Source organism: Notamacropus eugenii, chromosome 5, assembly GCF_028372415.1.
Source record: "Notamacropus eugenii isolate mMacEug1 chromosome 5, mMacEug1.pri_v2, whole genome shotgun sequence".
In the NCBI taxonomy this organism is placed as follows: domain Eukaryota; kingdom Metazoa; phylum Chordata; class Mammalia; order Diprotodontia; family Macropodidae; genus Notamacropus; species Notamacropus eugenii.
In genome coordinates, this window is record NC_092876.1 from 215,298,167 (window position 1) to 215,322,964 (window position 24,798).

General features: G+C 38.1%; 1 protein-coding gene across 6 annotated transcripts in view; it reads left to right on the forward strand.

The window, feature by feature from the left end:
• Positions 1-24,798, forward strand: part of GPD2 (glycerol-3-phosphate dehydrogenase 2) — a 174,468-nt gene that overhangs the window by 63,742 nt on the left and 85,928 nt on the right. For all 6 annotated transcript variants that reach the window (XM_072612016.1, XM_072612020.1, XM_072612017.1 and 3 more), the window contains exon 3: positions 11,469-11,640. In XM_072612016.1, the coding sequence (XP_072468117.1) occupies positions 11,469-11,640 (172 nt within the window). The remainder of the gene's footprint in view (positions 1-11,468; positions 11,641-24,798) is intronic.

Here is a 24,798-nt window from a genome sequence, read left to right on the forward strand (position 1 = left end):
AAGGGCTTCTTAATTTTTACTTGACTTTCAGGAATATACAAATATGGTGAGTGCTACCTTGGCTCCAGTAAATAGAACATAAAGCAGTTTCACTTTAATATGACTATTCCATTGACTCAATCATATAATGCAAAAGAGAATACAAGTGGTTACTGCTCTATAAAGTGATTTGCATGAAACCCTACACTACACTCCAATTAATAATGTACATGATTACAGGACAACCTGGTTGTTAATTGCCTGTGGTCTTTAAATATGCACTTCTTTCAGAAATAGACACTAATTATTAGATCTTGTTTTCAGTTTCACCCGAAGTTGCAAATGTCTAGATTTTTTTTTTTTAATTTGCAAGTCTAATGGAACACAAACATAAGAAAAACCGCTTTTCTGAATGCCATCCACTGGAAACGATTTCTGTTGAATAAGCCTTGGATGATATGTATACTTAGTTTTTGCCTCTACTGAAGAGTTTGAGGGACTCTTGATCAGTGTTGTCTGGCTAGCATTAGTGGTAAGCATTGCTTTCCTTTGTAAATGTAATCTTATGTTGACATTTGACTTAATGCCAAAGTAATTGACTTTAAGATGCAAAAAATCCCAATGTAACAAAACTTGTTGCTGTTGTTCAGTTGTGTCCTACTCTTTGTGACCCCTTGGACCCTATCATGCCAATAGAGTCCATGGGATTTTCTTGGCAAAAATACGAGTGTGGTTTACCATCTCCTTCTCCAGTCAATTAAGGCAAACAGAGGTTAGGTGGTTTGTCCAGGGTCATACTGCTAGTACTTGTCTAAGGCTGGATTTGTATGCAGGTCTTCTAGCCATTTATCCACTGATCCACTAGCTCCCTGGGAACAGAATTTAGATGAGACTAACTACAAAAATAAGCCTCCCCTATTAGAAAACAAACCAAATAACCAAACAAAAACTCATCTTTACCATTTTCCCTCCGGCACACTTCTGTCTGTGAATTTAGTTAGAATTTCACAGATAAGTAGTTATTTGGTGGTCACTCCTACTTATCTTAGACAAAAAGTCTGAGCTAAACCCCAGTTTTTAGCCTCCTGATGATGTAACTTCTCAGGGCTCCTTTATAACTAAATTAACATTAGAAAGGGCAGCTCAGTCTTTTTTTCTATCTGACTTTTTGTACCCCTTTTGGGTTTTTCTTGGCAAAGATACAAGGGGGTTTACCATTTCTTTCTCCAACTTATTTTACAGATGATGAAACTAAGGCCAAAAAAAGGGTTAAGTGACTTGCCCAGTGTCTCACAGCTAGTATCTGAGGCCAGATTTGAACTCAGGCAGGGTAGAGGGCATAGTAGATTTTAGAGCAGAAGACTATGCATTACTATTTACTAATTACTACATTCCATTCTCTCTAACTGCCACCCTGTTTTATTTGCCCCTCTTCTTTTTTCTTGCTTGCTTTCAACCAGCCTTCATGTTCCATGGAAGATAGTAAAGATATGTATTTGCATATTCCTAAATATGAAGTCAAAACAAGCAAGTCTTTCTCTCTACATAATTACAAGTGGCGACCTAGGTGATGTTTTCTGCCCCTAAAATAGAATTGGTCCTCATGTTCTGTGCTGCAACACTTTTCAGCATTTATCCAAACAACCAACCCTCAAATTAACTCATTTTAGTGAATAGTATCAGAAATAAAATACATTTCCACGAAGTGACATTCTCTTTTAATATTGGAGGGGCCTTCTGGCAACTGATTCCATTTCCAACCTTTTGTTAATAGCTGTTTGAACTGATTGTCCCTTTAAACACTTCTTTCTGAAACTATGAACATTAATTTTGCAGAAGGTAAGTGCTACAGAACTGTTTTGAAGGCTAGATAATACCCTGGGCACGGCCAATTTTGTTTAATTGCTGACTGAGTGTCTGTCAAGCCATAATTATTGAATGCATGCTATACAGAGTGCCATGTGGGGATACTGAATAGAAGCATGGAAAGTTGGGTCAGTCATGACAATTTTATTGAGGAAGTGAGTTTTGAGTAAGGTTCCAAAGGAAATTAGTAACCTGAATTAGTGGAAAGGCGAAATAAAAGCATTCTAGGTAGAAGAAATAGCATGTGGAAAGGCATGGCAGTAAGAATTACTAGGAGGTATAAAAAACTGAATATCTTGACTGAACCCTGTGGAAATAAAATACTAAGAATCTGAGGCCAGTGAAATTAGGAGAGTTAGGGAATATGATGGTGACTAGTTGTGTGAGGAGGTATGCCACAAAGCTAGGGTGAGAGGTTTAGATTTGTCAAAATATGGGGAGCCATTGAAGGGTCTAGAAGAGAGTGAATGATTTAACTGTGAAAAAAACTTAACAGTCCTTGAAACTTGCATTTACAGAAAGACATCTCTCTGTATATTTTGGAAAAAGTATCCTACTACCCTCTCAAATGAAGCGTGCCTAAAACTGACCTTATGATCCTCCAGCCCCCAGATTGATTTTTGTCTTCCATCTTCTCTATTTGATGCCATAATTCTTTTTGTTTGTATCTCAGTTCAAAAATTCTAGGATTTCTCCTTTGTCTTCCTTTCCAAAATTCACCAGCTCTTGTGAAATCAGTAAGCGTTTATTAAGAGCTTACTTTGTGTCAGGCACTTTGCTTAGTACTAGAGCTACACAGAAATCGTAAAAATAGTTCTTTCTCTCAAGAAGCTAAAATTTAAATAGTGGAAACAATGTGTACATAAAAGTACATACAGAGTACAGAGGAAGGCACTGATAGCTAAGGGAATCTGGAAAAGCTTGTAGCATAAGATGGTGCCTGAGCTGCGTCTCCAAGGACTTGGCCTCTAGGTGGTACAATAAATAGAGTGCTGAGTACTAGACCTGGAGTGAGGAAGATCTGAGTTCACATGCAAGTCTTAGATGCTTACTGGCAATGTGACCCTGGGAAAGTCATGAAACCTCTTTTGCCTCAGTTTCCTTATCTGTAAAATGGGGATAATGATAGTACCTACCTTGCCCACCTCCCTACCCCCTTGCTGCTTGTCATGAGGATCAAATGGGATAATAGCTGTAAAATGCTTAGCCCAGTATCTGGCACATAGTAGACCCTATATAAATGTTTGGGGTGATGATGATGATTTTGAAGAGGATGATGGAAACTAGGGATATTAAGTGGAAAAAAGGAGGGAGAACTAAGCACTTACTATTAAACTCTGGATATACAAATAAAAAATTGGGCAGTTAGATGAGCCAGTGGCTAGAGTACCAGGCCAGGAATCAGGAAGATTCATTTTCATGAGTTCAAACCTGGCCTCAGATACTTACTAGTTGTATGACCGTGGGCAAATCACTTAATCCTGTTTGTCTCATCTGTAAAATGATCTGGAGAAAGAAAGACCAAAAACCTCTCCAGTATCTTTGCCAAGAAAACCTCAAATGGGGTCATGAGAGTTGTACATTACTGGAAGAATGACCGAATGACATACAAATAAAAAAGCAAAGACAATCCCTGCCCTCAAGGAAGTTATATTCTAAAGGGAGAAACTACACACATAGGGGAGTGGTGGCCAGCAGGGAGGACTTTGTTCTAGAAAGTTATTGGTCTTCTGGGCAAAAGGGGGGGGGAGGTAGCAGATAGACGTGATAGAGATAGCAGATAGAAATGATACAATGAAAGAAATTATTTTATCATGGTTCCAGAACTAGAGTTAGAGAGGAGTAGGTGAGGGTTATGGTCTTAGAGCTGGATAAAAAAGACAATAGAGGTCATTTAGTACAATGCTTTTATTTTACACATGAGGAAACTGAGGACTAGAGAAGTTGAGTGAGTGCCCTGAAGTCACACAGGTAATGACAGAGGCAGAATGGTTACATTTGTATACCAGTGTAGTCCAGTGCTCTTTTGACTGGAGAAGTTGGTGGTCGGCTGTCACCTTTGGCCTCCTTCTAGTTGCACCCTGACTCATTCCCAGATAGGAACTCCAGAGTGATATTTTCCCATGGTATTATGCCTGATTTTTTTCTATGACTTTTTTTTTTTGGTTATGGATATAGACTCATTTTCCTCTATTTTGCTCCAAATTATCCTCATCATTCCTATATTCTGAGGTTATTGTATACTCCTAAATTCCTCAGACCAGCATTTACCATCAAAATTGTCTGGGAAGTAACGTCTTGTTTCCTCATCTCCCATTTTTTTGTCTTGATCTTGTTACAGTTGAGCTGAGTGTTCTAGATACACTTACCAGTATGTATCCTAGATACCCTTTAAGTGTTACAAGAAGAAAACTAAACAACAGCTAACTCTCTCGTTATTGCTTCCTATTGCTAGTATGTATGCAGTATGGAGAGAGTACTAAGATTCAGACTACTGAGTCACTGTCCAACACTATTATTCATTCTCTGTCCCTCTCCCTTGGTTTCCTCACCCTTTCTTCTCTCTACCCCATTCTTTTATCCTTTCTTATCACCAACATTGTTCTTTTCCTCTCTATCTAGTCATTCTGACTTCAAAGTCAGGACGAACCTTTCAATCCATGTTCTTTTCCTTCGTTACACCCCAGCAGGCCACTCCTAAGAGCCTACAAAATCTGGGGCTGTGTGCCTTATAACTTTTGGCAGGCATTTCTTCCCCCTTGACCATTTGACCCCATAACCCTTTACATTCTGTTCCACTTATTGTTGCTGCCAATTAATTTTCCATAAACCACATATTTTGTATATTCCTTTCCCCTTGTTCCCACTAAATATTCACAGACACACTCAGTCTCTAAAGAGAGCTTATGTTACCTTAGAATTGGATCTGTCTCTTCATCTTGCATTTGGAGCTACCTATAATTTCATCCCACCCAACCTTCCAATCTAATTGGAATAAATGTGTAGGCTTTCAAGGTGACTTATTTGAAAAGGCATATGTATAAATCTGGCCACTTCCTATTTAAGATTAAAAATAAATTCTTCTGAAACACTGAGAGAAACAAATATGAACTTTGTAGAATTATGAGATCTAGCATTTTAGGCCAGATTTCTTTAATGATGATAGAATATCCTTTATTGTTTATTTTTAAAACATGCCACAATTCATATTACTGGATAACAGGATGACGGTTATAAGACAGGATGACATACTGGAAACAGCACTGATTTTCAAGTAAAAAACTTGAATTCAAGTCCTGATTCTTTTAGTTCTTGTGGGATGTTGGACAAGCCTTTTTGAATTTCAGTTTCTTTATCTTTAAAATGAAGATAATAATTCTCTAATCAATCACCAAGGATTAATTAAGCACCTGTTATGTTCCAGGCTGTGTGATAGGCAGTAGGGATAAAAAGACAAACAAAAAATATAGCAATTCTTCTCTACAAGGACTTACGTTCTATTAACAGAGACAATACACATATGTGAGTATATACAGATATGTCCAGTTCTCTCCATCTTTTAAAAAAAAGCACTAGGTCCATCCTCTTAAGTTTTTTCCTATGTCTTTTCTCCTTTCTCAACTAAACTCTTAGAATAACCTAAGAATAGCCTGTCGACATTCACTGTTTCCCCTCCTCACTACTCAACACATTACATCTTGGTTTCCTATCTCACCACTTAACTTACACTATTCTTTCTGAAGGTACTAATGATCTAGTTAAATAATGGCATTGTCTCAGCCTTAATCCTTCTTTTCTTTATAGCGTTTGTGACAGTGTTGATCACTCTAGTTGACTTCTCCTCTTGGTTTCTATGACACTGCTTTCACTTGGTTATTTTCCCAGCTATCTTAGAATCCCTAGTTTCCCTCAAGCCTCAGCTCAATGCTACTTTTTGCATGCAGCTTTTCCTGATTCCTCCTCAGTGGCTAGTAGCCTACCTCTCCATCACCTTATGTTTATTTTGCGTAATTAACACACACGTATGTTGTCTGCTCTCCTAGAATGTAAAGTCCTTGAGGACAGGGACTATTTCCCTTTTATCATTTTATTCCCACAGACCAGCACAGTACCTGTCACAGAGCAGATGCTTAACACATGATGTTTCTTGGATCAGGTATATGGTGGATTATAGAATTTTTGAGGTTCTTTCCAATTCTTAGATTTCATGAAGGAGAATTTTGAGTATTAATAAATGAGTATTTTTTTGTTTTAATTTAATTAATTAATTTGAATATTAATAAATTCATTAATGGAATGTTGCTATAGAGGGGTATGGTACTATTGTTCTATCAAGGACTTACAGGTGAAAGGAAAAAACGCTATGGTTATATATGTAAAAACAAACCAATCACACTTTGTTCTTTTCAAATGTTATTTCAATGAATTTCTTGTATCCACATTAAACGTGAAGTACACAAAGTCCTATATTAAGGACTTTTTGTGACATCAGGGTGATGCTGGGTTCACAAAGTCTCTGCCAGTATCCTGAAAATGTTGGCAGCTTCTACTGCTCAGGAGAGACTTTTCAAGAGCCAGCTTAGCTGTCTGCAGAGTCTCCTCACCCATCTGTGTGTCATTTGCTGAGGAATTCTTAGGCCATGGCAACTCATAAAACCAAGAAGAATGTAAATTGTTCCTTGGTTTTCTGTGTCCTCCTTTCTCATCTACAGTGATAGTGGCAGAAAAGGTAGCAAAGTTCACTAAGACTCACAGAGCTTTTACACTGTCTAAAACCTTGAACTTAGTAATTGGTACTCTAAATGTGACATGCTTGTCTAATGACTGAGTGAACTTCTTATGGAAGAAACTAAGTCAAAACAATCTCAACATTCTTACTACAAATGAAACAAGAAGTTTGAAGGAAATTGCAGTGGATTGAAAGGATAGTCTTCCCTAGAAAGGTTAAATAAAGGGCTTGTTGGAATTCATTTATTATGTGTCCAAAGGCAACAAGATATTTGGGATCATGCCAAATATTATGGCATATTTGGTAATCTAGTATTTCAGTGCTCATGATCAGCATATTGAAAAACACCACTATGAAAATAATTGTAACTTATGAGCCAACATCTTTTGCAGAAAATGAAGAAGTTAGGAAATTCTATAAAGAAATCATGAAGATCCTCCAAAGTAGATGAATATATATAATAATGCTTGGGGACTTTAAATACAAGGGTTGAAATAGATGAGGACTGTGAAAAATGTTGCAAACTGTGGACCAGTAATGAGGAGTGAAAAAGAGAAAAAAATTAATAGGTTACACATAAACCTTCTGCCTATACATCCTGAATACATTCTTAGAGAGAAGAATCCAAAGGCACTTGATAGTTAAAATATCAAATAACATCACAAAAAATGCAATTGATTATATTTTAATGAGTGAAAAATGACTTGTTACTGATGGGGGAGTCATTCTGAATCAGCTGCCTGTGAATTGTCAGAGAACAATCTGACAGAAAAAAGATTAAAATTAATGCCAACGTAAAATGAAAGATGAGAAAAAGCTAAAGCATTTAATTAAAACAACTCCTAATTTAACCTATTTAAGCAAATTCTTGATGATTAGAAATGGAATATAAAAGGAAGAAAAGGCAAAAACTCTGGTTGCAATAGTTTCATAAGTTCAATGTGAATCAGTTGCTATAATAAGGAAAAAAAAACAAAACCCTGAAAAACACCTTATTTAGCAAACACTTGACTTACTTGATAAGTGGAGAGAAATAGCAGCCAAGGGTAATACTGGTTTAGAATATAATTCATGTGCAGAATTGTACTGAGAAACATGGTGGAGGATTATAAAAAGCATTGCCTCATAAAACAGAGAGAAGCACTGGAGGGTAAAGCCAGTTAAAGCTTTATGAGACACCCAACGCAATATTTATTCTGTGGGTATTGAAAGATGAAGTTGGAAGGAACATGCCATATAGACAAAAGATGGAAATGATCTACAGACATTTTCTTCATAAACTCATTTTGCTATCAAGGAAAGTAGAGATATCACACTTGGAATCTAACATCACAGTTCTGGATGTATTTTTAAAGGAGGTAGAAATGTCACTGAAGAGAAGAAAGAGAGGAAAAGTAACTGAATTAGAACAAGTGTGCATAGAAGAGATTCATGAAAGCATTCAGAAGAGGCAGTATAATTGTGAGGATATTGAGGGATCACAAGGTATCAAAGAAAAAGGTACCAAAAGCATAGACAAAAACCTTGGATCTCTTAATTCGGGAAAAAAAAAAAAGTGAATGAGGGTATATAAAAAACTTACCTACCTGTTACTTTAGAAGATGTGTAAAATTTTAGTGAAAGTAATCTGTACATAATCAAAGTTATACGTGGTGATGGCAGTAGAAGAGAACAGTGATATTCCACAATAGGTTATATCTTTCTCATCAACAGTTGAAAAATTCTGAGGCAGTTAGGTGGCAGAGTGATAATGCGCTGGACCTGGAGTCAGGCAGACCTGAGTTCAAATGTAGTCTCAGACTCTTTAGTTATTTGATCCTGGACAAACCACTTAACTGTTTAAATTTACTCATCTGTAAAATGGATATAATGATTACACCTACCTGCTAGGGTAATTGTGAGAATCAAAATGAAATAATATTTGTAAAGTGCTTTGCAAATGTTAAAGTGCTATTTAAATGCTAACTATTCCTTTTTTGTTGTTGACTACAAAAATCTTGATTTGTTAGAAGAAACTGCACTTTAAAGGATATCTTTCAAAAGATATTTCCTATGCAAATGGCAGAATTATGCAAAGTTCTGTGAAACTTTGTTAAAGTTTGCAAAGTCAAGCATAATTTGACTCTATGATCATTTAATATCAGGTGAAACATAGAACACAGAAACATTTATTTGTTAAATGCATTCAACATTCATGAAGAAGCTCCTGTACAAAGGCCAAGTTCTTGGATTCCCTATAGATGGTAAGGTCCTCCAGTTTTCAGATTATATCATACTGGTTGTACCAAGTCCTAGAACATTTCAGAGTCTCCTGAATGAGATCCAAATGACTTCCAAGATTTTGACCGAGTGATTCACCAGAAAAATTAAGTGGATGAAAGATAGGTTTTGCCTAGAATATGACATGAAATTAGATAGAAAATCCATAGATCTTGCTTATCGATTAGGATAAGCACTACAAATAGATCATGAAACAAACTCCATCTTTTTATTTTAAAATAATTTTACTCTTGTTTGATTGTGAATCATGGAATTTAGAAGAATTGAAACCAAATGTCGTTTAGAGGGCAGGAAGAGAAATATGAATTGGGTATGAGCAGGGTGAAACGTAACAAGAGATAATGATGAAGAATCAGAAACTAGGTATAGAATAATATCCTCACACCATATACCAAGATAAACTTCAAAAGGATACATGACTTAGACATAAAGAGTGATATAATAAACAAATTAGAGAAATAGGGAAGAAATTACCAGTCAAATCTATGGATAGAGGAAGAGTTCATGACCAAAACAAGAGTCAGAGAGAGTCACTGAAAGTATAATGGATGAATTATATTACATTAAAAAGGTTTTGCACAAACAAATGAAACTAAAATTAGAAGAGAAGCAGGTGAATGGGAAAAAAAACCTTTACAGTTAAGTTTCTCTGACAACAGGTTTCATTTTAAAGATACATAGTGTAACGATTCAGGACAAATACAACCTGTGAGTGAGTAGCAGCTCCTCCTCTCTCCTCTTTTCCCTTCCCCTCCTCCCTTCCTCTCCCCTCTTCACTCCCAGGGGAAGCTACACTTCCATTCCCAAAAGCTGCCTTTTCTTCTTTGGGTTTACTGGCCAGATTTCTTGCTCAAAAAACAAGCCTTAAGCCCAATTCACTCTGTAGCTCGTAAGATTGGACAACGGGTCCCTGCCTACCTAGCACAGAGTGAATGTAATTACTAAATAGTAACGGTTTCTCTTTTACCCAGGAACCCTGAAGGTCTTCCCTTCCCAGTTTGATTTTTTTTTTTGTTATTTTTTCTTTTGATTAAAAGGGACCATCCCTTGAGTAACCACTTAAAGAAGCCTATTCATTGAATGCGTATATCTCACTCGAAGTGAGGCTATGGTCCCATATTGCATCCTGGGCCATCTCCAGTTGACCTGATGAAATGAGTATCAGGCCTGATGGCTCTAGAGGAGAAAGTGAGGCTAGTGACCTTGCACAGCCCTCCCTCGTTCAAATCAGTCATGCATGTCATGCGGGTCATGTCATCATCTTGATGTCATGGTCCTCTTCGAGAATGAAGGACAAACGCAACAACAACTGTATTATCTATTAACATCATTGCCTTTGACTAGATTCTGACATTCTAGCCATAGTGTGAGATGGTAGGTATCTCAGTTGTTTTAATTTGCATTTCTCTAATCAGTAGTGATTTAGAGGCATTTTTTTCATGAGTCTAGGTAGCTGTGATTTCTTTGTAAAATACCTGTTCATATACTTGTCCATTTGTCAATAGGGGAATGACTTACATTCTTATAAATTTGACTCAATTCTCTATATATTTCAGAAATAAGACCTTTATCAGAGATATTGTAACATTTCCCCCCTAGTTTTCTGCTTTCCTTCTAATTTTGGTTGCATTGATTTTGTTTGTGCAAAACCTTTTTAATTTAATATAATTAAAATTACTCATTTTACATTTTGTAATATTCTCTATATATCTTGTTTGCTCCTAAATTCTTCCTTTGTCCATAAATCTGACAGATATACTATTCCATGCTCCCCTAATATTTGGAATTTTTAAAAACTTTCTTTAAAATAGAGATACCTGTGCTACTTTAATATAAACAGGGGCCAATGAATTCAAGTTTTTATTAATATCTTCCATTAATATAGTGCTTTATGGTTTATAAAACATTTTTATATCACAGTCCCATGAAATACATAGTGCAAGTATTATTGCCCCCCATTTTATTAATAGGAAAACTGAGACTCATAAAGATAAAATTTGTTTGACATCATGTAACTAGTCAGGGAAGCACAATTAGTTAATTATCAGAGACAGGAAGATTGAGTCTCATAAAGACAAAACTACTAGCTTGTCATATAATGAGTAAGGGAAGCATAATTAGTAATTGTCAAAAGTTAGCATTTATTAAATGCTTATCCTGTGTCAGGTACATTACTAAGTGCTGAGGGTACAAGTACAAGTAAGCAAGACAGTCTCTGTCTTTATGGAGCTTTCATTCTGATGGGATGGGGGAGACAACACATATAGGCATATTGGAAAGGGAGAGAGTGGCACCTTATATTACTGGGGCATGGTTTGGAGTTGATGGCTAGGGAGTGAGGTAGAGGTCTGGTTCTAGTGCAAATAAGGCCAAAGGTCACCTATCAGAATCCACCATTGTTTCAGGGACAGAGTTCCAGTTTCTGGTGGGGTAGAGATGGTAAGAAGGCAGCAGGTAGTGGCCAGATGGAGTTTGTGTGGTCTCCTCCTATACCATGCTGGACTTTGGGAGTATTTATTTGTATTTTGTATATGTCCTTCTGTGTGCTTTATTAACATGTTACCTAAAAAGATGCTCCATGTATCCAAATGAGAAAGGTCTGTTTCTGTTTTAGCTCAACTTAGCCTCTGTTGAAGCGGCAGATTGTCTTTTGGAGACTCAACTTAAGGAACTTCCTTCAAGAGAAGCTCAGCTTACAAGCCTCCAGAGTACTACTGAGTTTGATATTCTTGTCATTGGCGGAGGAGCAACAGGAGCCGGCTGTGCATTAGATGCTGTTACTAGGGGTAAGGTCTGACATGGATGGGGATGACCCAAGTGTCTATTTGGTTTCTTTGTGAATCATAATTTGCATATGTTAAATGTCCTTATTGTGCTGTAAAATCATGTCTCTGACATTTAATTAATGTGTCATCCTGGGCAGGTCACTTACCCCTGTTTGCCTTAGTTTCCTCATCTGTGTTTTAATAAGACAACTTCTCTTATCTGTAAAATGAGTTGGAGAAGGAAATGGCAAACTCCAGTAGCTTTGCCAAGAAAACCCTAAAAGGGGTCACAGAGAGTCAGACACAACTGAAAATAACTAAAGAACAAAAGAACATTTTGGATAGACATTGAATGGTCAATGAGCTGGGCTTACTATCATTTAGAATAGTAATAGCAATGATAATAGCTATTGTCATATGCTTACTATGTGCCAGGCACTACGCTAAGCACTTTACAGTTATTATCTCATGTAGATATTATTATTGTTATCCCCATTTTACGTACATGAGGAAGCTGAGACAAACAGATGACATCAATTGCCAGGGCCATGCAGTCATTTAAGCATCTGGGGCCAGATTTGAACACAAGTCTTTCTGAATCCAGGTCCAATGCTCTATAGCACTGCAACACTAAGTTGTCCCTAGAAGAATAGAATACACCATATTTCAGAAATTGTGTGCCTCTCCAAAAAATTTGTCTTAGGGACACTATGTAGCTGTGAATTATTGAACATCACAATCTCAGAACCAAAACTATAAGTAACCTTGCAAGACAACAGAAAGATATGTGGTGGGCATTAAAAGGCTGTAGCATATACCAATGATGACTAGTGTATCAGAAATGATAGGAAAGACATTAGTGATAATTAAAGCCAGTCATTTAGTAAGAATAAATGATGACACGTAGACATCCCTAGTGTTAGAGTTCTCTAGTATACTGAGTAGTTTCTCTGTGGAGTACTTGTGGAAAGATCTGGTAATGAACTACCATAATGAGACAGCTTGGAGAAGTTATATTCTGTACTATGGAAGGAGTACCTATCCTGAGAAGGATTATCCATACTGATGAGGTTAGAGATTCATCTAAGCTGTTACTACTGATTATAGTGAAGAGTGCTAATGTGAGAGGTGGATGGAATCAAGCCTATCTTTTTAACAGGTAAAGTTGGAAAGCGGTCAGTCTCTCAAGTTGCTTGTCCTTCTAGGGAGACAGTGCTTAGGATGTTGTTTTCATGTTTGGATTTAGCTCCATTTAATTGTGTTAGATCTTGGCAAGCCTTGTGTTTTTTGGTTTTTTTGTCCTTAGCATAGGGATAAAGAGGCAACCTTTGAGTAGTGGATAGTGACCTAGTCTTGAGATCAGAAGGACCTGGGTTCAAGTCATGGCTCAGATACAGATCGTATCGTCAGTCAATAAACATTTATTAAGCACTTGCAAACAACTATGAACAAACAAGCTATATGCGGGATGTGTTAGACCATCAGTGTATATATATATATATATCCCCATATAGGTATAAGGAACATGGGATATAAAGGAAATAATCAACAGAGAGAAAATATTAGAGTTGAGAAAGTTTGCAAAAGCCTCCGTCTGCATGGCAGTGGACCAATTGCATAGCCTTAAATCAAAGAGAAGATACCAATTCAGTTTTCATTGATAGAGGAAGTTCTTTGTGTTAATAAAAGTACAGGTCTGGTTCTGCTTTCCTCTAATTCCCCACCCTCTTCACCCCCTGCCAATATCTCACAGGTTATTGTGAAGAGAACATTTTTTTAACTGTAAGAGGTCTTATAAATGTGAGCTTATGACTCCATAAGGGTACTTTTTCTACTTACTTGGGTTATGATCCTACAGTAACTGAGTAAACAATTTCTGAGAGTTACTGTGACCCCAAAGTTTGTCACCCAATGGTCAACTTTGTATTCTTCCTGAACTGTCCTAGGCTAGTCCTTGGATGAGGGAGATGTGCAATCCAGCCCCAAACTGACAGACAAAGCTATTCAATCTTCATGGGGTCTGATAGAGCTTTTGTTCTAGTCACCCATTCTTCAGTCACCCAGGCTTGTAACTTGGATGTTACTCTTGACTTCTCACTTGTCATCACGGCACATATTCAGTCTCTTGTCAAATCTTGTTTTTGTTTTTTTTCTTTACATATGTGGCCTTCCGTCCACACACTCAGCCGCTGCCACTCACATCTTGTGGTTGGTCTCCCCACCTTAAATCTCTTAACACTGTAATCCATCATTCTGCTTACCCTGCCAAAATGATTTTTCTGAAGTGTAGGTCTGACCATTATCCTTCTGCTCAAGAAACTTGAGTGGATCTCTATTACCTCAGGGATCAAATATAAAATTCTCTTTTCAGCATTTAAAGACCTTAACAACCTGCCCCCTTCTTCCCCTTTCAGTGTTCTTATACTTGATTCTCCTCACCATTCTCTACAGTCTAATAACTGGTTCACTTGATGTTCCTCATACCCAGTGCTCCATCTCCTGCTCTTTGGGCCTTTTCATTGGCTGTCTCCAGTGCATGCAGTTGGGCAGCTAGGTGGGGAGTGGATAGAGTGACAGGCCTGGAGTCAGGAGGACTCGTTGAATTCAAATATGGCCTCACACACTTACTAGCTGTGTGATCCTGGGCAGGTCACTTTACCCTGTTTGTCTCAATTTCCTCATCTGTAAACTGAGCTGGAGAAGGAAATGTAAACCACTCCAGTCTGTTTGCCAAGAAAACCCCGAATGGGGTCATGAGGAGTCAGACGTGACTGAAATGACTGAACTGTAACAACAATGTATGGAATACTCTCCTTCCTCTCCTTTACCTCCAGCTCTTAGCATAATCCCTGGCAGGCTGTGTTTGTTGACTTGACTCCCTGTCCATCCTCAAGCCTTAACTCAAGTGGTCTTCTGCAAGAGGCCTTTCTGCCTCCCTCCTACTCCTCCCACCTCACATAATTTCCTTCTGAGATTACCTTCCATTTACACTGTACATAAGTTTTATTGTACATGGTAATTTGCATGTTTTCTCCCCCATTAGAATGTGGAGACTTTTGGAGGATAAGGATCATGTATTTATCTTTCTTTATATCCCCGGGTCTTAGCATTATGTCTAGAACATAGCACTTAATAAATGCTTGTCGAATGACTTAGTATTGAATACCCTAGAATTTATCTCGGTGGGAATAAGGGGCATCAGGGTAGGATTTTCTTGTAGATGTGTCATTCCTCAGTTACTTTGTAGTTCTTCTCTGTGATACCCTTTTTCCTCTTTCACTATCACAAGATCTGTGATTTCTTTAGTGTGGATGTACTCTTTCCTGATTTAGATTGTATCCCTTTTATTCCTTCCATGAATTGCTAGAATAATGCAAAATTCCATTTTACACCCACCCTCATTGGTAGTCCTCCCCAACACACCTGGTTGCCAGCCTTCTGGTGATGACTCTCTCCAAACTTATCTGGGTTGGGTCTTTGGTGACAACCCCACAGTCAGTGAAGCTGTTGAGAAGCTTTTCCAGCTTAGTATTAGTAATACTAGCAGAATTTTTATTACCCAGCAGAATTTTTACTCTACAGACAGAGCCTTCAGGAAAGCAAGGTCACAGCCATACCACATGGATACTGAAGGAGGACTTTATTAGAGTCAGTGATCATAGCATAATATATTTTAGAGTTTTAAAGCTCCCCAGAGTTGTCTAGTCTAAGCCCTGCACTTTACATCTGAGGAAACTGGGACTTGCCTAACCTAAGTGATTTGTCTAAGGTCACATAGTTAATTTAAGTAAAAAGAACTTTGGATGAATGACTTAAGCTTTGTTTGTAGAATGCAACTGATTAGTCAGAAAGACAATGGAGAAGCAAAGCTGTTAGTTAACATTGTGTAGTCCTCAGAAGATAAATCAAGTCCCTTAAATCAGAAACTTGATTCTTCATGTTATAATTTACTATAGTTAAGTGATAATTTATTAAATTCATAAGTTAAATTTTTTAATTTATTAAATATATTATATTAAGCCAATGTGTACTTCACTGGAATTCATTCGTTGGGAAGAATACATAACTAGGTGGCACAGTGGATAGAGTGCTGGACTTGGAGTCACTAAGGTCTAAATTCAAATCCAGACTCAGATACTTATAATGTGACTTTTGGGCAAGTAGCTTAATCTCTGTCTACCTCAGTTTCCTTATCTGTAAAATGAGGATAATAATAGTATCTTCCTCCCAAGGTTGAAATAATATTTTAAAAACACTTCACAAGTTATAAAATGCTATATAAATGCTGACTATTATTAAAACATGAGGATGACGCCTAGCATGTTGAGTTCAGCTTTGTATGGTGAATTTTGGTAGGACGTAAATGTTATGTTTGGACATAAATGTTGTTATGTTTGTCCTTCGTTCTCGAAGAGGACCATGCCATCATCTTGATGACATGACTTGCAGTGGACTTTGATTTGAGTGAGGGAGGGCTGTGCAAGGTCACCAACCTTACCTTCTTCTCGTGAGCCATCAGGATGTAAATGAAAATCTTAAGGGATAGGTAGGAATAAGGCTGGGTTTTGATTCACAATGGAGTAAATGCCGACATGGAATATAAATACTCATACTGATGAGCCACTGGAATAATTTGTTAAATAAATGGTACAACAAACCCTAAAACCTATGCAGAACTGTTTTCAAAGGGTGAATAAATCATAGAGATCTCTCTTACATTATTTTTAATAGGCATAATGTTGGAATAGTTGAGGGACTTTTGTTCGGAGTTACCTTGAAAGTATTATCACTCTATATGCTGTGTTGGTCAGGTAGTAAATAATTCTGTGTGTGGGTTTTAAAAGTTGTACTTGTAATTAGTAATTTCTAAGGAAAGGATATGCATTTTAATAGCTTTAGGCACATTGGTTATGGTTTTAGAAAGCCCAACAGATTAGCTAAGTTATATTTGCATATTGGTTTTTATGGTTTATTTAAAGTAGTGGGTAAACCCATTTAGCTCTACAAGTACAGTTTTCATGCTTGTTTCCATAATGTTGGTAGGTAGGCCTCCAGGGGAAAGTAGAATTTGTAATTAAAATGTACAAAGAATTGCTGAAGGTAATCTATATTTATCCTTTTACTGCATTTTCTGATCGTATCAGTAGCGTTCTGAAGTGTGAAATAATCATAGGCATTTGGTTAATGACTTGTTCATTGTTCCTGTTCATTCATGGAATTTGCTCTTTTATTATGTTTGATGCTTCACTTAACAACAAATTTTGCTTTCTGTGTCTTTGATATGTTTTCACCAAATTATTTCTGATTGTATCCATTAATCTTTAGTCACATTTGACAAAAATAAATTACTGTGATCTTTTAAAGTTACCAATAATAATTAGATTTTTCAGGACATCAAAGTTTTGGAGGGCCAGTAGACATTAAAGCTCTTGTATATCATGGGTGCATAAGCTCTTTGATCAGTGTGATTTTGGGGGACCCAGAAGAGGCATGATGAAGGAAAAGCTATGTATTCTTAATATTTGAACATGGGCTATTTTACCAACCAATTAGGTTTTTTCCTGGCAGCAGTCAGATTGCATTTGCTTCTTAGGGGATATTGTTTTACAAACACATTGACTCCTGGCCTTCTTTCTCCTCCTCTCCACCTCTTACTTCTATCTGGTCCTGTACTATACCATCCCTTATAGTAAAAAGAGCAGGGTGGATATGTCATAAAGAAGATGCTACCTGACTCTCTGGATTTTTCTTTGTACCACAAGCTTACTACGTGTCAACTCTGTGATATGGTAGCTATGATGTTAAACTGTACCGAGAGAGGCAGGAATAAAGAACTACTCCTACAACTCCACTCTGTAACCCATTAGAGTGTGTGTGAAGTGTTTAGCTGTGGACACACATTTTAGGAATGCTATTGATGACCTGGCCTGCTTCAAGAGCAGAGGAATCAGAATGTTAAAGGTCTTGAATTCATGCTGTGTGAGGATCATTTGAAAGAATGGAGGATGTTTAGCTTGGTGAAGAGAGTGTGGTAAAGAGACATGATAGTTTTCTTCTAAATATTTGAAAGGGCTGTCATGTGGAAGAGGAATTAGATTTGTTCTGCTTGGCCTCCCTGATCCGAGCTTCTTTCTCCTCACAGTCTTGACTAGAGTTGGAATCAAGAGCTCTGGGTTTGAACCTTGGCTCTAACCCTAGTCATATGGTTCCAGGCAATTCATTAAAACCTCTTTGAGTCTCAAGTTTTATTGTGAAAAATGGGAATCTGATATTTCTGTAGTTACCTTGTGGTGGTAGAGTAATATAAAAGTGCTTGATAAGCTTTAATGTACAATACTAATGGGAATTGTCTCTTTCAATTCAGCTGAAATTTATTGTACACAGAGCAGTGTGTACAGTACTGTGGGAGATGCTAGAGATGTAAAGATAAAAATAGAGTAGTTCCTGGCTTCAACAAGCTGAAATTCTCGGAAAAGTTACGATACATATACTTGTCACCAATCTTTTCTCTCCTACTATCTTCTGTACTCTAGTTCTTCAGGGCCATCTCTTGGTTATCTATTTACCTCTGTTAAGGAGCAGTGACTAGAAAGCCTCTTTCTGACCAGGGCAGGCATTAGCATCTTTAATCCATAGACAAGAAGTATACCTAAGGATAGTTTACAAAAGCCAACCAGAATACCCTAAGCTAAGATTAAATTTAATCTTTTGACTATCTCTGTATAGTACTGATTTGAAGTCTTGAGTTTCAGACATCTTCCAAACACAGATTGTTCTCCTCAAGCCACAACTGTGGTGTCTGGTGCAGGTTTTTATATTATTTTAAAGACTAGATGTAAGTGCCATGAGTCATTTGGGAGTGGGAAGTCAAAGTCCCTGAAGGAAATGATTTTAATTTCTCAGTAAATCAAAGGAAAGCACAAATGAAAGTTCAGTTAAAATCAAATTATGTAAAGTACTCTTGGCTATGATTAGACCAGTGTCAAGAGATGATGGTAGAAAGGGCAGAGGGCTATTTCAACAGGAGTTGAACTCTTAACTGGTCTGAATGATGAACAGAAGAGTGCTTGGAATATCCTTTTTACATTTTGCATTTTTTTATGATTTTTTTTTTTTAACGATCTGTGTAGTATTGATAGTAAATCTTGAACAAGATGATAGAACAATTTTTAGTACTGTCCAAAAAAATAGTTTGGAGACAAAGCAGTAATATAACAACTTGTGGTTTGGAATAGGGAGGAGTGAAGTTGTTTTTTTTTTTCATACCATGTTCAATTAAGATGAAAAAGAGCTAAATCCCTGATAGGAAAATGTGGCAAGGATTCCATGCCCACATTCAACAAGCTCAGGTAGCGCTTAATCAGTAAAAGTATTGGCGAATTGAAACACATATTTGTGAAACCCAGAGCTTGGTAAGGGTCTCTGTGTGGGGCTATTCTAGCATTTCTAATTAACTAATTAAAATTTATAGTGCATTGTGCTCACAAATTATGACCCCAATTACATTGCATATTTACCAGACATTTTAGATAAGGAGTCATCTTTGTTTGGATTGCTGATTCTTTTGCTGAGTCTGCAAATTTTTTAAAGAGCCAATATAAATTGAAAATACAGAATTTTTAATATACACTTTGAACCCTTGTTCCTGTATAGAAAAAGATTGGTTTATCTCAGCTGTCTTTAACTTTAAAAAGCAGTGACATGTCTTGGTGATGTTTTTGGTTATGGCTCATCTAATCTCTGGTATCCTAAAAAGGTAGGCAAAGTGTGTGAGCCTTACTGTCTTTCTACTTCAATGTATTTCTTCCTTTAAGTGGACCTTTTTCCCAAGAGAGAAATACAAACAGGTACTAAATCAATTCAATATGTAAAATTCCATTAAAACTAACAGATTCTCTACTAGAAAATGCCAAGTCAAAACAAAGGCATTGACTTATGCTGCTGAAGCCCTCCTTTGGCTATGAGCAGGGAGAAGAAGTTCTACAGAAAAGGCTCCTTTGCTTCACATTTCTATCCTTTGGTTCCTAGCCATACAGTCATAGCTTTAGAGCCAGAAAATACTTGTTTTGCTTTTAAAACCCTCCCTACCTTTCTAGACTTAAAGCACAGTGCTTGACAGCAATAAGTGCTCTATAAATGTTAGCTTTCATTGTGCTATTGTCATTATATTATAGCCCTCCATGTGCTCTGTAATCTAGAGCCACGGTCCCCTTTGCTGTTCTATCTCCCAGTCCCAGGCATTTTCATTGGCTGTTCCCTGCCCTCATGCCTGGACTTCTGTCTTCCTCTTGTCAGCCTCTTGGCTTCTCTGGCTTATTCAGGTCTTAGTTAAAATCTCTTTTGACAGGAAGCCTTTCCTGAGCTCCTGTGTGTGTAAGACCCCCCACCCCTGCCCACAGACCAGAGTACCGGGGCAGGTCTCCTGGAATAAATTCACAGACTCAAGCACTGTTGAAGTCAAGGTGGTAAAGATTTATTATACTTTTCAACAGGCAAGAGCTCTTAGGGGACCTGAAACTTTAAAAGGGTATAAGTAAAGTTTATATAGGATATTCTATAGTATAACATGTGCCAAGTGTGATGACTAGGTGATTCAGGGCAGGATTAGGGAGTGGTTAGTTCTTAAAGGAACATGCACGTTTAGTATGTACTGAGCAGGTATTTTACCCAGAATTCACCAGGGAATAGCCCAAGGGGGAACTACATGGAGGTGTGGTTTTTAGGCCTGAAATATCACTAAGGCAACTAAGGGTCAGGATTGACTAAGGAATACCAGGCTGCTCTCATCAGTGTCTTGTTAGACAAGATAAATGTAAGGGAGTATAGGATGTCTAAGTCCAGGATATATGTGATTGGTCAGTGAGCAGTAAATGTCGTTATGACCCAGTACACAGCCAGTTCAGCCAGTACACAGCTGGTTCAGACTAATAAATTCTATAGGTACAGCTGGCTACTGTATCAGAAAAAGAGATAAAAGTTTCACTAGGGCAGGCAGTGTCCTTGGGCTGGGGAGAAACTGCCTGGGATAGTGTTTTGAGGCTAGGGAGAAATGTGATTGTTTTAGAATTGGGGTCCAAGCACAGGCACCAACACCCCATCAGAAGGACTTCATGGAAGTGGTGGCATTTTAATTGGACTTCCAAGAATGAATAGAAATTCAGCAGGAAAAGAGGGACAGGGAGGACATTTCAGGCATAAAGGGCAGTGTGGACAAAGAAAGGACAATGCAGGGCATGTCTGGGAGACAGAGAGAAGTCTGGTTGTGTTCTCCTACCTATCTAGGAAAATGTAAACTCCTTAAGTGCTGTTCCATATTTTTGCCCTTAGATTCCCATTACCCACTACAGTGCATTATATGTACTGGGATCTTAATAAGTGTTTGTTAGTTTGGAATAGTGTGGGCTGAAGCTCCAAAGGTAGGGTGGTATTAGATTTTTGAGGTTCATGAGTATGAGGCAAAGGAGTTGGAGCTTTATGTGATAGCCAATAAAGAGCTGTTCATTGAAGCTATTTGAGGAGAGGCAAAGACTATTATTTCTGTCAGCAGTGAATTTAGCCTATAACCTGAAATGGAAATCAATCTTTGTGTGGCTGCCCTTTTGAGTATTTATTTTTCCTATGTTCCCCGAGCTTTTCTGGGGATTGGAAACTGAGCCTTATGTATACATATACCTACGTACCTACCTACCTACATATATACATACACATGTACATACATACACATAATATATAATCACATATACATACATACATACATGATCACTAGTGGTTGGGTGTTTCACACAGGAGGCACTGGAATTTTTGGTTTCTAGCCCAACAAGTTCACTCTTGATCTGGTCAGATTGGCAGATACCTTCACAGGGGTTAATAATCAGCTTTACTCTAGTGTACTTTTCTCAAAGGATTGTGGGAGAACCAACTCCCACAGCGTTCCCTAATCACCCTTCTCACAGGAGCCTGTGAGAAGGGAGGGCGACTACCCCTATGTCTTGATGGGTTTAATCAAGACAGGCACAGCTTGTGCACTCCCCTGAGTCCCCTCAAACTTCAACAGGAGTTGATTGACGCAGGTGCATGCATTCCTCTATGCATTACCCATTGTTTCCCCCTTCACTGACCAGTGCTCATCTGCTTTATAGGGCAACAGACAAAGAAGGCATCTTGCCAACATTAAATTCACAGGTTAACTTTAGCAGCAGCATCATTCTGTGCAAGTATAGTAAATATTATATTATGTCACCCCTTATCTCATGGCACAGCCTCAGTAGGACTGTCTGTCACTATATAATTCCGGGAATTACCATCTAGAATCCTTGGAACTATTCTGGGAGTTATTATCTAACACTTGGACATTGCCATGACTATGGATCCTGAGAAACTTAACTCTAAAAAGTTAACATAATCCTCCTTACATACATTGGGGAATAAATTAGAAACTCATTGTTTTTCAATTCCAAGAATGGGGAGAAGGGACATTTTGTTTGGTGCCACAGCACAGCCAAAAATACATGCCAACATAAGTCATCTAGTTCCAGCACTGGTATTCATCCTTTTACACCATAAATATCAAGGGGGCACCTTTTTAACAGGACAAAGGGTTCCCTGAGTGCCTTGCTAGCTACTACTCCATTCACAGCAAACTGCTCTGGAAGTAGGGATGGCTAGGCCTTAGTCCTTGAGTAGCCACAGAATCTAAGAAATTATTGGGCATGGCTAAAGATGTCTAGTGTAGGACTCATGGGGAGGAACTTCTATGCAGCAAGAAACCAGCCTACAAGACTATGCTATAGTCTCTATGATCTGATTAGTGGTTAAACAATTTCTGTCCCAAAGAAAAGCTATATTAGGGGATACTAGTAGTATTTCAATAGGGTTCCATATGCCAGAACCAAATCTTTTTTTTAATGATAGGGTTGAAGTCAGGAGGTCACATCCCCTTAAGACTAATGTCCATGTTAATAACACTGACAATTTCCACAACTCCTCACCCTTCCTCATACCCCATATCCAATCAGTTATCACTTCTTGCCTTATTTACCTCCTCACTATTGATTCCACATGATACTTTCTCCACCCTTAAGTTTCAGACCCTTATCATCTCTCAATGACATTATAGCACTGGCCTCCTAATTGGTCTCACTGCTTCAAGTCTCTTACCACTTCCAGTCCATAGTGCACACTACTACCAAATCATTTTCTTAAGTGCAAATTTGACTGCTGACTCCTTCCCCCATATTCAACACTAATGGCTTCCTATTGCCTCTAGGATAACATATAAACTCTTTTAGCTTTTAAAGTCCTTTACAACCTGGCTCCAGTTTATCTTTTAAGCAGCACTATTACTTCTTCTCCCATACTCTACAATAGAACCAAACCAGACTTATCTCTTTTCCTTACACACAATACTGTCTCCTGTCTTTATGCTTTTGACCTGGCTATACAGCATGCCTGGAATTCACTCCCTCCTGTCTCATAAAGCCCTGGTCTTCCTTTAAGATGAAGTTCAAATATCTGTAAAGAAGCCTTTCCTCTTCCCCCCCAAATGGTAGTTTCTTTCTTCCTAGGCTACCTGGCTTTTAAATCCTTTGTATATACTTATATTAATAGTCACTTGACCCCTAACCTCATTCTTCATCCTCTTTGTCCCTCAGTTCTTTCTCAGACCATGACCTTTGCACTGGCTACACTCTCTTCCCCTGATCTTTGGTGAATCTGTTCAACTCTGCACCATTCCCTACATTTAAATATCTCGTCCCCTTGTCCTAGCATGAATGTGCCTTGCCAAACCCCAACTTTGGATTCCTCTCACCATCTACCACATTTATTTCAATTAATGTGATGCCAAATGGTGCTGGGGGCAGCTGAGGGCACAGTGGATAGTGTTGGGTTTAAAGTCAGGAAGACTTATCTTTCTGAGTTCAAATCTAGCCTCAGACACCTATTAGTTGTATGGCCCTGGGCAAGTCACCTACTTCTGTCTACTTTACTTCCTCATCTATAAAATGAACTTGAGAAGGAAATGGCAAGCTACTCCAATATTTCTTCTAAGAAAATCCCAAATGAAGTCACATAGAGTCATACATGAAAATGACTGAACAACAAGAATGGTGCTACAGTAAATTATGAAACAGTGCCAAGTTCACTACAAATTTATGCTGCATAACCTCAACTGGGTCCTTATACAGCAAAGCAGTCTTTATACCTGCCCAACCAATTCACTCTCCTACTTATTTTTAACCTTATTCTAAACAGTTATTCTAAACCTTTTCATCCCCACAAGCCTCCCATGGAACCTCTTCCCTTTACCCTCTCAGCTAAGAATTTCAACTCATTCTTCACCAAAATCATTGAGACAACTTTCCATCTTCCCTCTGTTCTTTTCCCCTTCTCATCTCTCATCACTTAGAAGCCTCCCTTTGTCGTCTCTTCCATTCATGCCAGTATGACATGAAGATGTGGCCTTACTTCGTGCCAAGGCAAACCCCCTCTAACATATATCTCATTTCATTTTCTTGAGATGCTCCAGTAAGTGCCTTACTGTCACTAATCTTCAGTCTCTTCCTATCTTTTGGCTGCTTTTCTGCTGTCCAAAAATGTACACATCTCTCCCCCAGCTGAAACAAAAAACTAAATATACTCAACTCTGACTTGATCTGACCATTCTCAATAGCTATTTTTCTGTTGGCCTCTACTACTTCCTGGATTTGAGAAAACCTTCTCTATTTTGTGCTTCCACTTTCTCTCTTCTCACTGTCTTCTAAACAGTCTGAAATCTGGCTTCATCATTCAACTGCAGCTTCTTTCCAAGACCATCAATGACCTCTTATTTGACAAATTTACTGGACTTTTCCAGTAGGCAATCAGGGTTAAGTGACTTGCTCAGGGTCACATAGCTGCTGAGTATCTGAGGTCATAGTTGAACTTGGGTCTTCCTGCCTCCAGGACCAATGCTCTATCTATCCACCTCCCCATCTAGCTGTCCTACTGGACTTTTCTCAGTCCTCATCCTTGTTTACCCCTTTGCAGCATTTAATACTGTTGATCACCTTCTCCTCTTGGATACTTTCTCATGATACTGCTTTCCTGATGGTCCTTCTACCTGACTAACTGCTCCTTCTGAGTTTTACCTTCTTTTACTTTTCCTTTACTTTCTTTTACTTTCTTCCAGGTCATGGCCAC